Here is an 18127-nt window from a genome sequence, read left to right as displayed (position 1 = left end):
ATGGTAGGGAAGAGTGTGGCAAACTGGTTTAGCCAAGGCCAAAGGGCAAGAAAGCCAAATTACAGGTGTTGGCCATCTGAAGGGTATGCTACAGCAAGGGGGGATCCGCTATAAGACTTTGAGCCATGAAATGCTAGGTCAGTAGCACTTTCTATTTTGAAATGTTTCATTTTGCTTGCAATGTTTAAGTTTGGCAGCTCAGTGAAGCACTTAAAATATTTGTATTTTAATTGTGCTTCAAATAAAACCAATATCTACCTACACCTTATTCTTGTTTAAGATCATTTACATAATATATATATGAATGTATATGGAGCGTGATAAAAAGGTGACCTTGAAATTGTGGCGGTGCAAGGAAAAATTTGAGTGCACCTAAATAAAAAGGTTAGGCGCACCAGTGCAACCAAGGGAAAAAGTTAGTCTGGAGCCCTGTTTTAAATTATAATTTTTTTGAGTTGCTTTATTTGTCTTAAATAATATAATCTACAATTTCTGTAGAACATTTAGTTAATTCAGCAATGATGACACAAGCGGCAATCAGATCTCACACTGCCATACGGCGGCTTGACTAAAAAAATCTTAGGTCGACCAAGAGCATATCGACCAGAAAATCGACTAGTCGACTGAGTGGGGACAGCCCTAATGTAGACTAAAGGTTACATAGTAGAACTATAGGCTACAGCAGAGGTCGGCAACCTGTCGATCGCGATCGACGTGTCGATCTCGGAGACTTTCCCTGTCGATCTCCAAAATAATTTCAGAAATACTGATCTCCGACTAATTCATGAACGCGGAGGATTCTTAACCTGAACGCGCGTTCTCTTGTACCTGGATTTGCATATTGGCCTGTGCGTGTTGCAAAGCAATTCACCGACAGAATAAATGGGCGTTTTTTCCCGAAGACGACGTTTGAGAGACCTGCTATCCCAGGATACCTGTGGGCGTGGTTGCCGTTGGTTTGTTTATTTACCCGGCCGTGTTGTCCACATAGTGTTAGCAAGCATGGCAGAGGCACCACGAAAGAGGGCGAAAAACTACAGTTTCCATCATGAATGGGAGGAGGAATTCATCTTTACCTTGGTAAAAGACAAGAGTGTGTGTATGTTGTGCCACCAGCCACAGGCACTGTCTAAGCGAGGGAATTTGGAGCGGCACCACAACACTAACCATCCGAAATTCAAAGACTGCTATCCACCAAAGAGCGCAATCCGCGCCAAAAAAGTTCAGGAGCTGAAAGTGGAGTTGAAGGCTCAACAGTCGCTTTTCTCACAACCTACGTCTCAAAGTAAGGCTGCAACTGAGGCGTCATTTCGTATTAGCCACATTTTGGCTAAACACAAGAGACCTTTTACAGATGGGGATTTGTTTAAGGAACTATTGACCGTCACCGCAGAGACTGTTTGCAGCACCTTCAAAAACAAAGAGGACATAAAAGCTGCATTCCGTGCTGTGCCTCTTGGTCCTACAACAGTGACACGAAGGATCGAGTTACTGTCGGATAACGTTGGTCAACAGGTGTTGGAGGACTTGTCACTCTGTGAATATTTTTCACTGCAGTTTGATGAATCGCTGGATGTAATGGACACGGCTCAGCTTGTTGTATTTGTCAGAATGGCTTTCCAGGACTTTACAACAAAGGAGGACTTCCTCACTCTTCTCCAATTAAAAGAGAGAACGAGAGGTGAGGATATTTACAACGTTTTTAAAAGCTATGTCCGTGAAAAGAACATCCCCATTCAGAAACTGGTGGCAATCACTACCGATGGGGCACCGGCAATGTGCGGTGTGCACGCTGGTTTTATAGCACTGTGCCGTAATGATCCGGATTTCCCCGACTTCATGAAGTATCACTGTGTGATTCATCAGCAAGCCTTGGCTGGGAAAGTTGTGGACTTTTCTCATGTCATGTCACTGGTGGTCAAAGTGGTAAACTCGATTCGAGCAAAAGCGCTTCAGCATCGCTTATTCAAGGCGTTATTGGATGAGCTCGATTCGGCGTATGGAGACCTGCTTCTGCATGCTGATGTCAGGTGGTTGAGTCGCGGAAAAGTGCTGCAGCGATTTGTTGACTTGCTGCCTGAGATTAAGACGTTTCTGTCGAAAAGGAACGAGGAGCACGAGGAACTTTCAACGGATGCGTGGCTACTGGACCTGTGGTTTCTGACGGACCTAACCGGAAAACTGAACTCGCTCAACCACGAACTCCAGGGAAAAGACCGGCACCTCCTCCACATGATCAGCGCAGTGAATGCGTTCAAGGCCAAACTCTGTGTCTGGACCACGAATCTGAGGAAAGGGACGCTGACACACTTTACAAACCTGGAAAAAATGTCACAGTCCATCAAAGACTCTTCTGACTTTCACCCTGAGCAGTACTGTGTGCACCTGGACAAACTGGCAGCGGAGTTCAGTCGACGTTTTGGTGAGTTAGAAATCATGAAGGATATTGCTGCATTTCTTTCAAACCCATTCCTGTCTATTAATACAGAGGAGGTTGCAGACCAATTCGAGAAAGCATTTGCTTTGCCAAGTGGAGTGGACATGGAGATGCTTGATTTGCAAAATGACATTGAGCTGAAAGCCAGGTCAAGGGACAGTGACTTTTGGGGACTTGTCAGCCGAGAGAAGTTTCCTCTCCTCAGTGCATGTGCACTAAAAGTGAGTGCCTACTTTGGATCGACCTACCTCTGTGAAATGGCATTTTCACAGATGAAAATCACCAAATCCAAGTACAGGAGCCGGCTTACTGACAGACACCTCACAGACTGCCTCAGACTGGCTGTCTCTGCTTATGAGCCAAACTACAAGGCACTCACAGACAGTGTTCAGTCACAGCCATCACACTGACTTGTCACATGAGAAATTTGTCAGTGTTGTGTTGTAACTTCAGTTTATAAATAAAACCGTTCATATCCAGCCTGCTCATTGCAAAAGTGTTTTTTCTTGTTCATATTGTTCACAAAGTGTTTGATTTCATTCAATTACAATAAGGCCAAATATAAAGTTAAGTTGTAAGTTCAGTCTGGAGTCTGTTCTGTCTCTCAACGCCTCAATAGGTAGATCTTCGGGTCACCAAGGCAAAGGTCGGTGATCTTTGGCCTAAAAAGGTTGGTGACCACTGGGCTACAGGCTATTAATATAGGCTATCATTAGTGTTATAGTTGTTTAGCCCAGTGGTTCTCCACCCTGGTCCTCAAGTACCCCCTGTCCTGCATGTTTTAGATGTTTCCTTGTTCCAACACACCTGATTCAAATGAATGGGTTGTTATCTAGTTAAGCAGAAGCCTGTTAACGACCATTCATTTGAATCAGGTGTGTTGGAACAGGGAAATATCTAAAACATGCAGGACAGGGGGTACTTGAGGACCAGTGTTGAGAACCACTGGTTTAGCCTATATGTAGCTTATGTATTATCATGAAAAAAATGTGTAAGAAATTGGCCTCTCCGTGTGGTCTTTTTATATTAACTATTTATTTATTGAATTTAAAGAAAATGTGCCATATTGTGATATATAGCGTTATTAGGAATTCTTTGTTGGGAAGGTCCAGCTAGGGCAGGGCCGAGGTGGGAGCAGATAGTCAGTTGGTTACAGCTACAGTTGGCCTGGATGGATGTGGTTCCTAGACAACATTTTAGCTAGCTAGCTACTTACCTTCATCTGTTTCTGAAGTTCATTGCTTAGGATGTTGATGGCTTCTCCATAACGCCCATCCTTTATCTATGCAAGAGGGTGGAGAAGAAGGTCTGACGTATGTGCTGACAGCTAAAGTAACTTTCTAGCTAGCTCTAGGCTAGCTTGCATGGTGATATGCCAGCGGCGCCGCATTAAGTCGAATACACCTAGTTAATGTTGTCACATGACCCCAGTAACATTACAGCTGGCTAGTCAAACGAAAGTTAGTAGCTTGCCCAATTTTGAAGTGGTAAAGAGTGCTACAGAACACCAGCTGGCTAGTTCGCAAGCCTGTCGTTGGACAGACAGGTCTGTCGTATGACGTAGCTTAGGTCATCTCACGTTTGGAATTGGGAGAAAAACGACTAAACTACTATATTACAGTATGTACCGCCAGCTAGCTACAGTAGCTCTAACTAGTTACTCAACGTTAGCACTAGCATTATCTTCCCCTTAGAACAGAAGCCAAATTACAGCATAGACCACCATTCTGTAACCATTCTCACCATTCTGTAAACTGTGGCCGTATATTCGCCGTCCTTAATAGTTGTTAGCGTCATTACTTTTTCTTTGGAAAACAAATAATACTTTGTAATTTTCGTTTTATCCTGCTCCACCTTGCTAATCGTATTTGTTTCCTTTGTGAACGCACACCGTAACTTGGCAACGGCACCGGAAAGCGTATTGCCTCATTTCCGTCTGCAGGTAGGTGCCTAGAACATAGACCAAGGCTGTGTTCGAAATGTCTTAAAATGCGTCCTTCCTTCCTTCCTTTTAAGACAGCGAGGTCTGTTCGAAATGTCTTAAATCTTCTCTTCCTGTCTAATAAGATACCTTGAAATACGTCACATAACGGTCATTTTTTAAGAGAGCATCTGAGCTGCCTTGCTGTCTTAATGGCAGCACGTATTACCCATAACTCTGTGCGTGGGGTTACCGTGAGCAACAAGTTAAACAGAATCCTTTGACCGCCATTGCTCTAAGTTTTTACAATTCATATTTCAGCTAAACGGTACTTGTAAATCAGCATCTGAATAAAAATGTATCGAGAAATGGGCAGTGTAGTTCATGAAAATGTACTTATTTTATTGATGACACTCCTAATTAGTAAATTTGCTCCGACTTTTCGATAACGTACGGTACCTAGCATCGCAGTGCAGAGCAGACACTAGTTAGTTGCTGCGTTTTATCATAATCCTATCAAATGAGTGAAATACAAACACAAATGTTATGAGCTATTGAGCCTATATCTAACACAAGTTTAAATAAAGCTTAACTTGACTTAGTGTGACAATAAACTCAATGCAATTGACTGCCGTCTGACAAAGTGCGCTAGTGCGAGCACACGAGTACACAGCGCGATGACGTACATCCTGTCTTAATAGGCTGTTCGAAAACAACGGTTTTTAAGATACCTTACCCCGAAGAGAGCTGTCTCGTTAGACACCTGTCTAGTAAAACATCAAGGATTAAGACAGCTGTCTAAGTTTTCGAACACAGCCCAAGGCTGTGTTCGAAATGTCTTAAAATGCGTCCTTCCTTCCTTTTAAGACAGCGAGGTCTGTTTGAAATGTCTTAAATCTTCTCTTCCTGTCTAATAAGATACCTTGAAATACGTCACATAACGGTCATTTTTTAAGAGAGCATCTGAGCTGCCTTGCTGTCTTAATGGCGGCACGTATTACCCATAAGTCTGTGCGCCAGAACCCAAATCAGATTTTATTTTAAAAAGATGGCGACCGAAGTTCAAAACAAAAGTGTTCATAAATGTAAGTTTCTTTGCTTTTTTTGCTTATTTTATTGAAAAGTTACCGAGAAACAAACAGTTTACTATGTAATTATGCCATGATTTATTAACAAAAATAGTCTGAATTCGTTAGCCAGGTATCCGTTAGCCAGGTCGCTATCGGTAGCTGAATATTGTTAACGAGCTTGCTAACGTTGGCTCTGGTATTAAGCACTATCTGTATTTAATTCAAGATAGTTAAGAAAGTGAACGGTTGTTTATGATGTGAAATTGTAAATGTGCACTGTAACTGCACACAAAATGTACTGTAAAAAGAACCTGCTATTTAAAAATATATCAAGGTGTCTTACTAAGTAACGCTAACTGTCAGTTGGTTGCTGTTAGCTAACTGTTAGCTGTAGTTCGCCAGCAAGATAGCTAGTTAAGAAAGTGAACAATTGTTTATGTTCTAGAAAATGTGCATTGTGACCCCATACAAAATGTACTGTAAAAATAATCTATTTAAAAATTTCAAATGTTTTTCATAATATTTTATATCTATGTAGGGTCTTCAACAGAGGTATGTTCATTCATCAAGGCCAGAGGGGAGGCAGAGCACCTTTTTACGGGCCACAAAAACAGTTTCTGTTTATTTCTGTGCTGTATTTATTTCTGATCTCACATGCAAACGAGAGGGGCGTGGTTATCTTCAGACCAATGCAGCTGCACACAAGATCGAAGGCAGATAGGGACACCTAGATTCGGTAGATAATGGAAGACATTAGCCGTCTCAGAGATCACATGCTGGCCTTATAGATCAAATGGATCAGCATGGCTTGTCAGGATATATTATTTTGGCACACATAGTAGATTTTGTAGAGGTACTTGGGCGGATAAGTGCTCTACGGAACATAGATATTGAAGTCTTAAATAGTTTGAGATTTATAGAGCACTGTTCGTGTGCAAGATGTACAGGTAGTGGGGGGTGATAGTGCCAGGTAATGTTAGCTAACACAGATAGCAACCGTCGCTACGCTTAACAAAGAAGACAATCACTGCCACCGCTACATTGCTCTGCTATTATGTGGATAGCTAGGTCGATAAGGCACCTGACTAGAACTATCTAGCCTCACCATTATGCCATGCCGGTATTACCATTTAGTGAGACGAGACCTTAAGTGAAGCCAGACCATTCCAGACATTAATCCAATACCTTTGGATTTACAGTACCTCTTCAAATTGAAGTCAAGTTTCTTAACGCTTTGTTATTTTTGGCAATTTCATTTCATTTTCATTTAGTCATTTAGCAGACGCTCTTATCCAGAGCGACTTACAGTAAGTACAGGGACATTCCCCCTGAGGCAAGTAGGGTGAAGTGCCTTGCCCAAGGACACAACGTCATTTGGCACAGCCGGGAATTGAACTGGCGACCTTCAGATTACTAGCCCGATTCCCTAACTGCTCAGCCACCTGACTCCACAATTTAAAGTTGCAACTAACCAAGACGTGTCCAGACCAAGACCCATTCAACACAGTACACAATACCCAAACCCAGATATTATAATTCATGGAATTATTCAATATTAAATCAAACCACTACCACTTGACTCGTTTTAATGACCATTCAGTGACAAAATGGGTTTGGCTGTTCAGGTATGTGCTGTAGGTGGTGAATTGAAAGGCCAGAGACGCTTGGTGTTTGTCCCTGGCTTGGGAACCACAAATTACTTTTGGTTAGATTCTCAGGGAGATGTCTATGTTCATAATCAGTTAGCCGCATCAACCAGACTAGATCAAAGTTTTCACCGCCGTAGCTTGATAGATACTTTTCAAGGAGAACAAGTAACTACAAAATGCACAATAATAGTTTATTATCTAAATAGTAAGATAATCAATACAATGATAATGAAATATCATCAAATACAAAACATACCTGTAGGGGCCAAAATTGTTTATGTTGAAAAGTTACAAACACTTCTGTTTTGATTGACACACGTGGGTGTGGGTGTGGTGTATATAACGGGGCACTTGTGGCGGGAGGGGGTTAGGATACAGAGGGGGTTGGTGGCGCACCTGTTTTATTTTCTGTTTACCGTCAACTTATCGTCAACAACGCCAAATAACCATCCATTACAGCAGTTTATATTTTATTTGTTTATTTTCAACACTATCTACATGTTCTCATTCATCCGTTGTACTTCTGGCTTTCATTCATTAAACTCTTAAACTATAGCCATCACCGGAGTTGGAAATTGTTTGGACGCGTAACTGCCTGGAGCCCATTAAGCCTCTTAGCGGCCTTTATTGGAGATCAGTCGCTACAATACCTTCAAAGCAATGGTTAACAAAGGTATTCACAATGAAGACTAGGCGCCTAGCGCACCGGAGCTGTATAGTAAACAGAACTCAGTGATTGGTAAAAACTTCTTCCTATATACAACCTGACTAAAATGGGGACTCCGATCATATGTCTGGAAAGTTGTCTAATGCATACAAAATCAAATTGGTTCATTAATCAAGGCTGCAGTAGACCAAGTGGTGCCCTTGCAAGACAAGGGAATATGTTAAACACATGTTGGTCTGCTGCAGGCACAAACTCTGAAGAGCCTGTACATGTAACAGTATTTAAAATATTACTAGAATGTAATACATAAAATAAGAAACAAAAGCATATCAAACATTACATTAAAAGCTGTTTAGAACGATATTTACAAGAACACAACTTTTAATGATAATTTCAGAGTCTTCCTCTGTCCACCTTCCTCTTCCACTGTTGAGATCACCTCTCCAGAGGTGTTTCATTAAGGTGTGATTGTCATTTTAGCATTCATGCAAATCAACGACTGTCCCAGACGAGTGTCTGGGTGACCAGTGACAAAGGGGCTGCCAAAACAGCCCTACAGTGCCAATACAGTACAACACTACTAGGTCTACAGTAGCTAGCTCTAGCTGAAATGGCCACACTGATGTCGTCATTTTATTATTTCGCCAGCTAGCTAGCCGGTTAGCCGCCACTTGGCCTACAGTTGCCGACTTCGAGACCGGTGTTAGCCAACATACCACCTAGGAAGACGTAGTGGTGGCAGTGATTGTTAAACGAGTTACACGTCACACGAGCGAAAGCAATGTTTACAAAGGTAACTTCAGCGCTACCTCTTAGCTATCAAAGACCATGGCTGTGTTCGAAAACTTAGACAGCTGTCTTAATCCTAGATGTCTTACTAGACAGGTGTCTAACAAGACAGCTCTCTTCGGGGTAGGGTATCTTAAAAACCGTTGTTTTCGAACAGCCTATTAAGACAGGATGTACGTCATCTCGCTGCGTGTACTTAAGCGCTCGCACTCGCGCTCTCTGTCAGGCGGCAGTCATTTGCATTGCATCTTTCAGCGACCAGCGGTTTCAACAGAGCCTGTTTAAGGAGAGCCTGCCCACTCCCTATTAAGCCCCATTGTACCGAATTTTGTTGCAGTTTCACCAGAGTTCCACCGGGAGTGATCGCGGTCGAGTTCAAAATGAATGGGAGTCTATGGAGCTAAACGGCTAAATTTGTCTCTTTCGTCTGATTGTCGTTGAAAAATCTCAGATTTGATTGTAGTTTTTGCATGTTCAACATGGATTACAGGTCAAAAGTTGAATGAACAAGTACTTATGTCATTTTGATTTCTCACGGGGTAAGTCGTTGTTGCCCATAACACACTGGCATTCTGCTAAAGAATGTTGATTGGTTAGTGAAGGACTGACTACGACCAGAGATCCCGCTTGATGGCATCCGAAGCAGAACCAGAATGTCAGAGCATTAGCAACATTAGCAACAACATTAGCAAGCCAAAACTCTTTCTAGCATTTGTATTGACAGGGAGAGCCTAACCTGTCAGCTATGTTGTCGATGCCTCGAGAGTAAAGTGGAAGTAACCATAGCTTGCCGTCAAGCAGTAGCTCTGGTCGTACGATGTGTATGACGTCAATGCCATTTTACATTTACATTTAGTCATTTAGCAGACACTCTTATCCAGAGCGACTTACAGTAAGTTCCCCCCGAGGCAAGTAGGGTGAAGTGCCTTGCCCAAGGACACAACATCATTTGACACGGTGGGGAATCAATCCGGCAACCTTCTGATTACTAGCCCGACTCGCTCACCGCTCAGCCATCTGATTTTCAAAGGCTTTAAAAAAATCTAACACCCAGTGGTGTGTGTTTTTTTTGCCTCCCCTTTCGATTTCAGAATTCAAATTACTAGACAAAAAATGAGAAAAGTGGATTTTGAGGGGTATAGCTCCATAGACCACCATTCATTCTGCACTCGACCGTTAGCGCCCTCATATGGAACTTGAGTGGAACTGCAACCAGTTCAGAACCCGGAAGTTTCCCGAGAGTGGGAGTTCTCTCTTTATTAGACATTCTCTGGTTTCGACGTGGCTTTCAACTGATATCGAGACTTCATTATCACTCAAGTTTATTGTCACACTAGGGTCAAGTTATAGTCGTATTTAAACTTAAATTTAGCTAAACCGCAAGTTAAGCTGGGTTAGCTTAGGTACTAGCTAGTACTGTAAGGTAAGCTAAACTAAGGTCATCTAAATAAAGTTATGAAGAGAAACTTTAGTTAATTAGTTTTAGGTTTGAAATACTCTAAAAATGGCGAGAATGGTGCACATTGTCCATGAGCTTATGCAGGAGTGGATGGAGGAGGAGAGGTGCCGAATGGAGCAGGACAGGGCTCAGCGCAGAGCCTACCGCGCAAGGATGGAGATGTTGGCAGCGTACTCCTTTGAGGTACGTTTTTAAAATATCATTTTGAAAATACGTGATTATAGTAAAATGTCAATTATCGGCGTGTGTGACATAATTCTGCTATAGTATGTAGTTATCGTCGAGACACAATCACCACGTACAGCATCTAGCTAGCTACCGTCGACCTTACCTTTCTGAGATAAATACAGTACAGTAGTCGCTCACGATAGCTTCATACTATCCGTGATTATAGTGAAATGTCAATTATCACCGTACAACCATTTACTACACCCCAGCTAACACATTTACGTTGCCCTTACGTTGTCGCAACGTCACGCGATGACCAAACATACATTGCCGCAACGTCTTTGGCGACTTTGCGGGACCGTGCATCTGTGGGGCGCCAGTAGGTTGCCGCAACGTTATCTTGTGACGTTGCCAGTCCGTAACCGCGACGTCGAGGCAACGTTATTTTCCGACGTTGCCAGTCCGTAACCGCGACGTCGTGGCAACGTTATTTTCCGACGTTGCCAGTCCGTAACCGCAACCTCCTAGCAACGTAATTTTCTGACGTTGCCAGTCCGTAACGTCGTTGCAACGTTATTTTCCGACGTTGCCAGTCGGTAACCGCAACCTTCTAGCAACGTTGTTTTGGGACGTTGCCAGTCCGTAACCGCGACGTCGTGGCAACGTTATTTTCCGATGTTGCCAGTCGGTAACCGCGACTTCCTAGCAGCGTTGTTTTGGGACGTTGCCAGTCCGTAACCGCGACCTCCTAGCAAAGAAATTTTGTGACGTTGCTAGTCCGTAACTGCGACGTTAACAATTTACTTAATTATGAAGTAACCTATATTTCATATGCAGACCTCATTTGCCCAGAAGGCTACTTGTTTTGGTATAATAGATAGCCAACGTTAGGAGGAATATGTTTGTGTGATGTGTAGCCTGACTCACGCTAAATCATAAACGAGGCAGCATTTCAGAATCAGAAAGTGTTTTAATCACCATGAAAGTTTGCACAGACAAGGAATTTACTTTGGCAGGAAAGTATATACATTCAACATATAGGAATCCTAAATATGTGGTCTACCTATACTAAAGGGGAGTCAGATGGCTGAGCGGTTAGGGAATCAGGCTATTAAATCAGAAGGTTGCCAAATGATGTGTCCTTGGGCAAGGCACTTCACCTTACTTTCCTCCAGGGAATGTCCCTGTACTTACTGTAAGTTGCTCTGGATAAGAGTGTCTGCTAAAATGACAATGGACAAAGTATGCATGTAACATTTAAAATAAAAACTAAAATGGCCAAAAAATATACATACGTGATAAAAAGTGACACTGCAAAACAAAAGTGCCAAACAAACAAAGTGCAAAAAATGAATTAAAATCTTCTTCCAGTCCCCGCTACGAGTCCTGTCTGTTGGCCCTGACAAGGAAGCACAAAATAAGTTAGTGTTCGATTAACATAATCGCACATGTGAAAAGGGGCTATACAAGTCATTAAAAAAATCACATCTAAAATAATATACATCATCAATTAAAATATTATGTGATTCTAGATTTGTGTCATAGCCATGTGAAAGATTGGATATGGAAGCTGCAATCATGATTCATTCACCTGGCTTGTTTTGAATGGGCTGCCGGGGTGTGTTTGAGTGTTTCCTCTATGTGGAGCTCCACAGCTTTCTCTCCCAGTCCCGTCTTCTACTTCATCACAGCGTCTGGAATTAGAAGTCATGAACTTATTGTCAGCACCAATGTGAACGTTGAATGCGCGTAAGCCATAGTTTATGGGATCTCCAAACACTTACCACTCTCTTTCGCAACTCCAGCACCTTAAGGCGCTCCTCAAGGTCTTGGAGTTCAGCCTGTGTTTGGGCCACCTGTAGGTCCATCACTGGCACCTCTTCAGTGTGTCTGCCCTGTGGTCGCCTTAACAGGAGAGCCTCTCGCTGGTTCTCTTCCAATGTGTCTGTAATTAAAGACAAGTAAAACAAGTTTAAAAGAGTTTGCATGATTGGCATACACTGGTTTTTCTAAATTAGCTGTAACATTGATGTACATAACAAATGTTACCTTAATTGGTCTTTGCCCAAGATTGTACAGCTGAATGGGGTTTACAAAGCATTAGTAAGACAACATTTGTTGTTTTGACAAATATGTTTCCCCCCACGATCAGAACAACTTAAGTATGCCCTACAATTAGGTATGCCTTACAATGGCAATGGTTTGAGTATTTTTTGGAGTGTCTTATATTTGCACTTGCTTGGCTGCCAGCTGTTTTCCGGGGCCCCCTATGGGTTCTCCTCCACCAGACCAGAGTTGAAACCTAGAGGTATGGCATCTGGTGATGCAAACGTTTTAAGTCATACTTTTGCTTCAAAGCATAGCCTTTAGGGTTGCCATGGCTCATACAATTATTGTCACTGTTATAAACGGTCATTCATTACTTTACCATAATTTCCAAGGGACACAGTACTTGTGATGGTGGTCGGATCACCTGTACAGAAATGAAAGTGGAATGTAGTTTACGTACATAGTATTAGTATATTGATATTGGAGTAGCATCGCACATATGTGATCGTTCGAAAGCAGGGCCCCACAGCGTAGCGTCGCACATGTGTGATGCTGAACATTCCAACCAACTATTTTCTGATGGGCAAAAACTATATGATTAACACTACAGTATGGCTTCAAAATGTACAATTAGTAGGCTAACAAGTAACACTTGCAAGTAGTAGCATTGGTACGAGTATTATCTTAGGTTGCTAGGTAACGGAAGCTAATTAAAGCTACATAACTTCCGTTTTGGAAAAATAACTCACATCCGCTGGTGAAAGTATCTGAAATATTTAGAACTCACGCATCTAAAAGTTAAAACGAATAAACTTATCCAAAAACAGATGTTATGTCCAAATTGAAAGAATTAGTGACATGATACTTTTACAGACACCATTGCTGTGCATGCCATGACCGACTGTGAACGTGATCAGCCACGCGCTAGCTTCTTTGAAAATTCAGGGCTAGCTAAATAAACTATTGTGGGACAAGGTTTTCTAACAGTTCTGAACGTTTATTTTCACTGATTCTTTTGAGGGTGATTTGTGAGACGCTAAACTTTGATAACATGTATGCATTTTCAGTATTTCAAAATAACTTTCTGGAGGGTTTAATCTGGCAAGCGAAATCCTTACGTAAATAATGTGAATCTGATATAACGCTATAAAGAACTCAATTTCAAACCTATATGCCCCATCCAATTTCTGAAAATATGTTTATATATTTAAAAGTATGTCTGTAAAGAAACTCACCTTTGAAGTAACTTATTTCCAGGTAAAATCCATTGTGTGAAAGACGGTGGGGCCACGGCAAAATCTGTTTAGGAAGCCCAGTTTCAGCTATGCGTTGAAATGGGCACGCGCAAAGTTGTTGCTCAGGGGCAGACTGAGGGGCAGGTTTGCTAAGGAAGAATTGTAATATTCTGTGATGACTTGTCTTTGAAAATGAAACTCTTTAAGAGTCGCTTACCTTTTGGTCACATTTAACAATTTTGTATTACAAAACTATTGGAGCACAAATTTGCATTGTGTGTCATACAGCTTTGGTGTGCTATACAAATAATGTTTGCTCAATCATGTTACTCATCACACATTGATTGCTTTTGTACTTGTTTATAGTAAAGAATGAAAGACTAAATTATATTCCACATTCTGTCTTTTTTTAAATTAAAGCTATGTGTCTGCATATGAGAAAATTGATGACCAATGACATGCTGGGGCTGAGCAGCACATGAATTACATGCATTGTCTACAGCCGACCAAGGTACAACGTCGTGGCAACGTTGTCCATGGGACCAAAAAATAACGTAACCAGCCGACCAAGGTACGACAACGCGGCAACGTTGCCCACGGACCTAAAAATGACGTTACCAGCCGACCAAGGTACGACGTCGCGGCAACGTTGCCCACGGGTCTAAAAATAACGTAACCAGCCGACCAAGGTACGACGTCGTGGCAACGTTGTCCATGGGACCAAAAAATTACGTAACCAGCCGACCAAGGTACAGCGTCGCGGCAACGTTGCCCACGGGTCTAAAGATGACGTTACCAGCCGACCAAGGTACAACGTTGCGGCAACGTTGTCCATGGGACCAAAAAATAACGTAACCAGCCGACCAAGGTACGACGTTGCGGCAACGTTGCCCACGGATCTAAAAATAACGTAACCAGCCGACCAAGGTACGACGTCGTGGCAACGTTGCCCATGGGACAAACTGGCAACATTCCCTTTATAACGTTGCTACGACGTTGCCACGACGTCATGTGTTAGCTGGGACATAATGTGATATTTACAGTTATGTTCATTAATGTCCACTGTCCATGTCATGGATGGATGAATTTAAATAAATTGCATATTCGATGAACAACTGTTTACATTGTTTACATGTCATCAATTTCAGGGTGGTGTACGGTATGCCAGCCTGAACATGGCAGTGCCCCCTCTCCGGCGTTATTTTGCTGGGGAAGACACCCGCCCTGATTTCCGGCTCAGCAGAGCCTCCATCACCAGTCTGCTGCAGCTGCTCAACCAGGAGCGGTGCCATGGATGGGGGCCAACCATAGAGGTCCTGGTGTTGCTGTTTTGGCTGGCCAGCGATACGTCTTACCTGGACCCTCAGGCATTGGAATGTGCCCAAGAGGCTCATTTTCAATCTCAATATACTCAACAAATATTTATTGTCAGAAACTGTGAATTGCTCTATCAACAGTTGCGTCGTACGCGTGGTGCCGAGGGCATTCGACATGCCCAGGACCACGGTGCACAACGTTGTCCATCGGGTCTGTGGCTGTGTAGTCGTGGCGATGCCAAGGGTCATCAGGTTGCCTTCCACTGCAGAGGGGCAGAGAGAAGTATCAGAGGGTTTTGCCCGACTGGCTAGGCATTCGGCTTTTGCCAGGGCCATGGGAGCCGTTGACGGTTACCATGTTCGTATCAAGTCCCCAGGAGAGCCCCATGGCCAGGATTATTTCAACAGGAAATTGTTCCATTCAATACAGCTGCAGGCGGTGTGTGACCATGCAGTGATTAAGAAAATTATGTCACCCTGCTGAAATGATGGAGATGGGTTACACTTATGGAACTATCTAATTGAAAATTGAATGTCTCAGTTATTCCTTATATTATACTCTAAGTTGTATTATGGGAAATTTGATTCTAAGCTGTGACTGAGGAAAAACAATAGAAGTGCAAGACATTGGTTTTAGCAAAGGAGGTCGGGGAAGTACCACTCAAAGGAATGCAGAGGCCTAGCCGTAAATTAAAACGTACATTTATGGCCGAGCTTCAGGAACTCTTGCAAACCAAGTCTGAAGCTGTCACCCAGGTCAGGCCTAGGTCTGTGTCTAGGGGTTTCCTATGTTTATAAAGCACGAGCATCCCATACCAACTAGAAGAAAGTCTAAGATGTGTGCACCCAACACGAGCCTGGACATGGTCAGATTTATGTAAGGACACCCTAGTATAGGGGCCAATTGGGTGACAAAGCGTAGAAATGGTCATCAACAGAAAGGTACCAATAATGTGAGGATGCATAATGTATCTGTGACCAACTGTATTGTATCAATAGCAAAAAATGACACAAATAATAGGCAGAAAATACAGTATAAAAGGGACTGTCCGGAGAGAAACGGACAGTCTGCTCTTCGGAGCTCACTCACTTTTTTACCCTGTGTTGGAATAAACCTTTGCATCAGACTCTGAGTTCCAGTGCGTCTGTTTTGGACTTAGTTTATTTTTCATCTGTTGGGACTTAGAATAATTTTCACTTGTTGGGACTTAGCCTGATTTTTGACGGGTCAACACTTAGAATAATTTTCAACGTTTGGACTTTGTTTATTTTTGACTTGTACGGACTTCGGATTTTCTTCACTTCGAGACTCTGATTTATTTTCACTATACACGGGAATTATCCACGACAGCAGGGCGCTTCATCGATGTGTTTGTGGGTTATCCAGGTTCTGTCCACGACACCCGGGTCCTGAGGCACAGCCCCCTGTTCCAGTCTGCCGCGTACCCCCCTGATACCTTCTTGTTGGGTGATGGGGGGTACCCCTGTCTGCTGAGGCCCATATCCCTCATGATGTCCCAGCTAACACATGACGTTGCGGCAACATTGCCAGTAAGTGCACAGTTGGTAACCCGCGACGTTACCTTCTGGCATCGTCGTACCTTGGTCGGCTGGTTACGCTATTTTTAGACCTGTGGGTAACGTTGCCGCGACGTCGTACCTTGGTCGGCTGGTAACGTCATTTTAAGGTGACGTTACCGCATCATGCCAGAGCTCGTTCGGTCATTGAGCGGGCTTTTGCCATGATGAAGACCAGGTGGAGGTCCATCTTTTTCTGTGCCTTGGAGGTGGACGTCTCATTTGTGCCAGATGTCATTGTGTGTTGCACTATGCTTCGCAATGTATGTCTGGGCAATGATGATGTCCTACCGGTGGATGAAGAGAACCCTGAGGAGCCCGTCGGGGGAGAGGACCATGGCGAAACATCAAGTGGTGGTGCCCTGCGAGACAGCATTGCAGATCAGCTGTCCACACTTCAGTGTCTCCCCTCTGGACACGATTATTGTTGATAAATTGTAACATAGTTCTTTGATTAATAAATTGTTGTATAGTTATTTGATTTATACATTGTTATATAGTTATTTGTTATTTGACGTAATGCTGGGCTTCAACATCTGTAATGGTGGATGGGTAGAGGGTGTTTACTTTAGGTTACACCTGAGTATTATTATGGTGAATTATTTAACATTGGGCTAAATTAAATACAAAAACAAGACAATTATGGGAATGCGGTCCCAGTGAAGTGTTAGAGTCATTATATATTAACTGTAGTTTATTAGTTTACGTCCCGGATTCTGGGCAGGGGTTAGTTAGGAGGCTGGGCCCAGCGCTGGATGCAAAGCAGGGGTTAGTGGTAGGAGGCTGCTGGCACCAGCGCTGGATCCTGCGCAGGGGTTAGTGGTAGGAGGCTACTGGCACCAGCGCTTAGCTGCAGTGCGGCCATAGACAAACAAATAGACAAGGAGGTCAACCGAACGCAGAGTGTAAAGCCGCGCGTGTCTCTACTTTGTGTCAAAATCTGAAGTAGAATGCCAAAACATTCTTATACTTAAGCTTTCAAACAGAAAGCTATGCAGAAATCACTCGCCAGCAGGGCCAGGTTAAGGTCATCTGGGGCCCGGGGCAGAAGCCTCCCTGAGCCCCCCCCCCCACCACCACGCAAAAGGTTTTTAAATATATATATATTATTATTACTATGATTGTTATCAATATATATTAGAGAGTGAGAGAGGGAATTAATTATGACAGACAAAAATATGTTTTATTTATTTGGCTAGTTCACCCGTACGACAAGCCTAGCTTACTGAACGAATTGATGAATGAACGAACGATCTAACAAAACAATATTAATCAAGGAGGAAAAGTGGAAATTAAGTTTAACTGAAACAAGGAACGTGGTGTATAATTGTATGAAATGTATGATGAAAATTGGTTAGCAATTTCGCCAAGCAAATACCAAGAAATAGGTTGCTGCTGTTTGTCTTTCAACTACAGTTGCAAAATCCGCGATGGGACTGAGCTTGAGTCAATGCAGCTTGGCTTGGCCACCAATAATAATAATAAAACTAACAATAACAATAGGTGCCTCGCAGCTTCGCTGCTTGGCCTATTAACAAAAGGTTTCCTCCTTACGGAGGAATCCTAAATATAGCTGCAAGCAGCGAAGCAGGTTCCTCCGCAAATTGGCAAAATATGATACAAATTTACATTGTAGAAGCAAAACAACTTAATGTTTGGCCAACAACAATAGGCTGAATGGGGATTTAAACTCATGAGCGTAGGGTTACAAGTCAGTCTCTCTATCCTCTCTGCTACACACCAACTATTGAGGTTTTATGAATAGAAAGGGCAGAGTATTACCTTTGGT

General features: G+C 42.8%; 2 protein-coding genes across 5 annotated transcripts in view; one reads left to right on the top strand and one right to left on the bottom strand.

The window, feature by feature from the left end:
• The window catches only part of flr (fleer), a 76953-nt gene extending 72620 nt beyond the window's left edge, over positions 1-4333 (bottom strand). For 2 of the 3 annotated variants that reach the window (XM_047037368.1, XM_047037369.1), the window contains exons 1-2: positions 4181-4330; positions 3654-3719 (exon numbers count right to left, since the gene is read on the bottom strand). In XM_047037368.1, the coding sequence (XP_046893324.1) occupies positions 3654-3719; positions 4181-4234 (120 nt within the window). In that variant the 5' untranslated portion in view covers positions 4235-4330. Of the gene's footprint in view, positions 1-3653; positions 3720-4180 lie in introns of all 3 variants that reach the window. The other variant, XR_006957339.1, reaches the window with a different exon arrangement.
• A 21-nt stretch (positions 4334-4354) lies between these two features.
• LOC124478954 lies at positions 4355-15574 on the top strand. Of its 2 annotated transcripts, XM_047037381.1 has the most exons (3): positions 4355-4379; positions 10068-10175; positions 14593-15574. In XM_047037381.1, the coding sequence occupies exons 2-3, from the start codon at positions 10071-10073 to the stop codon at positions 15070-15072; spliced, it is 585 nt and encodes a 194-aa protein (XP_046893337.1). In that variant the 5' UTR covers positions 4355-4379; positions 10068-10070; the 3' UTR covers positions 15073-15574. The 2 variants fall into 2 exon arrangements, with proteins under 2 accessions (XP_046893337.1, XP_046893336.1); XM_047037380.1 differs by lacking the exon at positions 4355-4379 and having other exon boundaries at positions 9746-10175.
• The last annotated feature ends 2553 nt before the right edge of the window (positions 15575-18127 follow it).

Source organism: Hypomesus transpacificus, chromosome 17 (genome assembly GCF_021917145.1).
Source record: "Hypomesus transpacificus isolate Combined female chromosome 17, fHypTra1, whole genome shotgun sequence".
NCBI classification, from domain to species: Eukaryota; Metazoa; Chordata; class Actinopteri; order Osmeriformes; family Osmeridae; genus Hypomesus; species Hypomesus transpacificus.
Note: the sequence above shows the minus strand (reverse complement) of the source record. Positions and strands in the feature narration are given on the sequence as shown.

Coding starts and splice junctions, on each gene's coding strand:
- LOC124478954 (XM_047037380.1), top strand. CDS start 10,038: ATGGCGAGAATGGTGCACATTGTCCATGAGCTTATGCAGGAGTGGATG. Junction 10,176..14,592: donor TGGCAGCGTACTCCTTTGAG/GTACGTTTTTAA, acceptor CATCAATTTCAG/GGTGGTGTACGGTATGCCAG.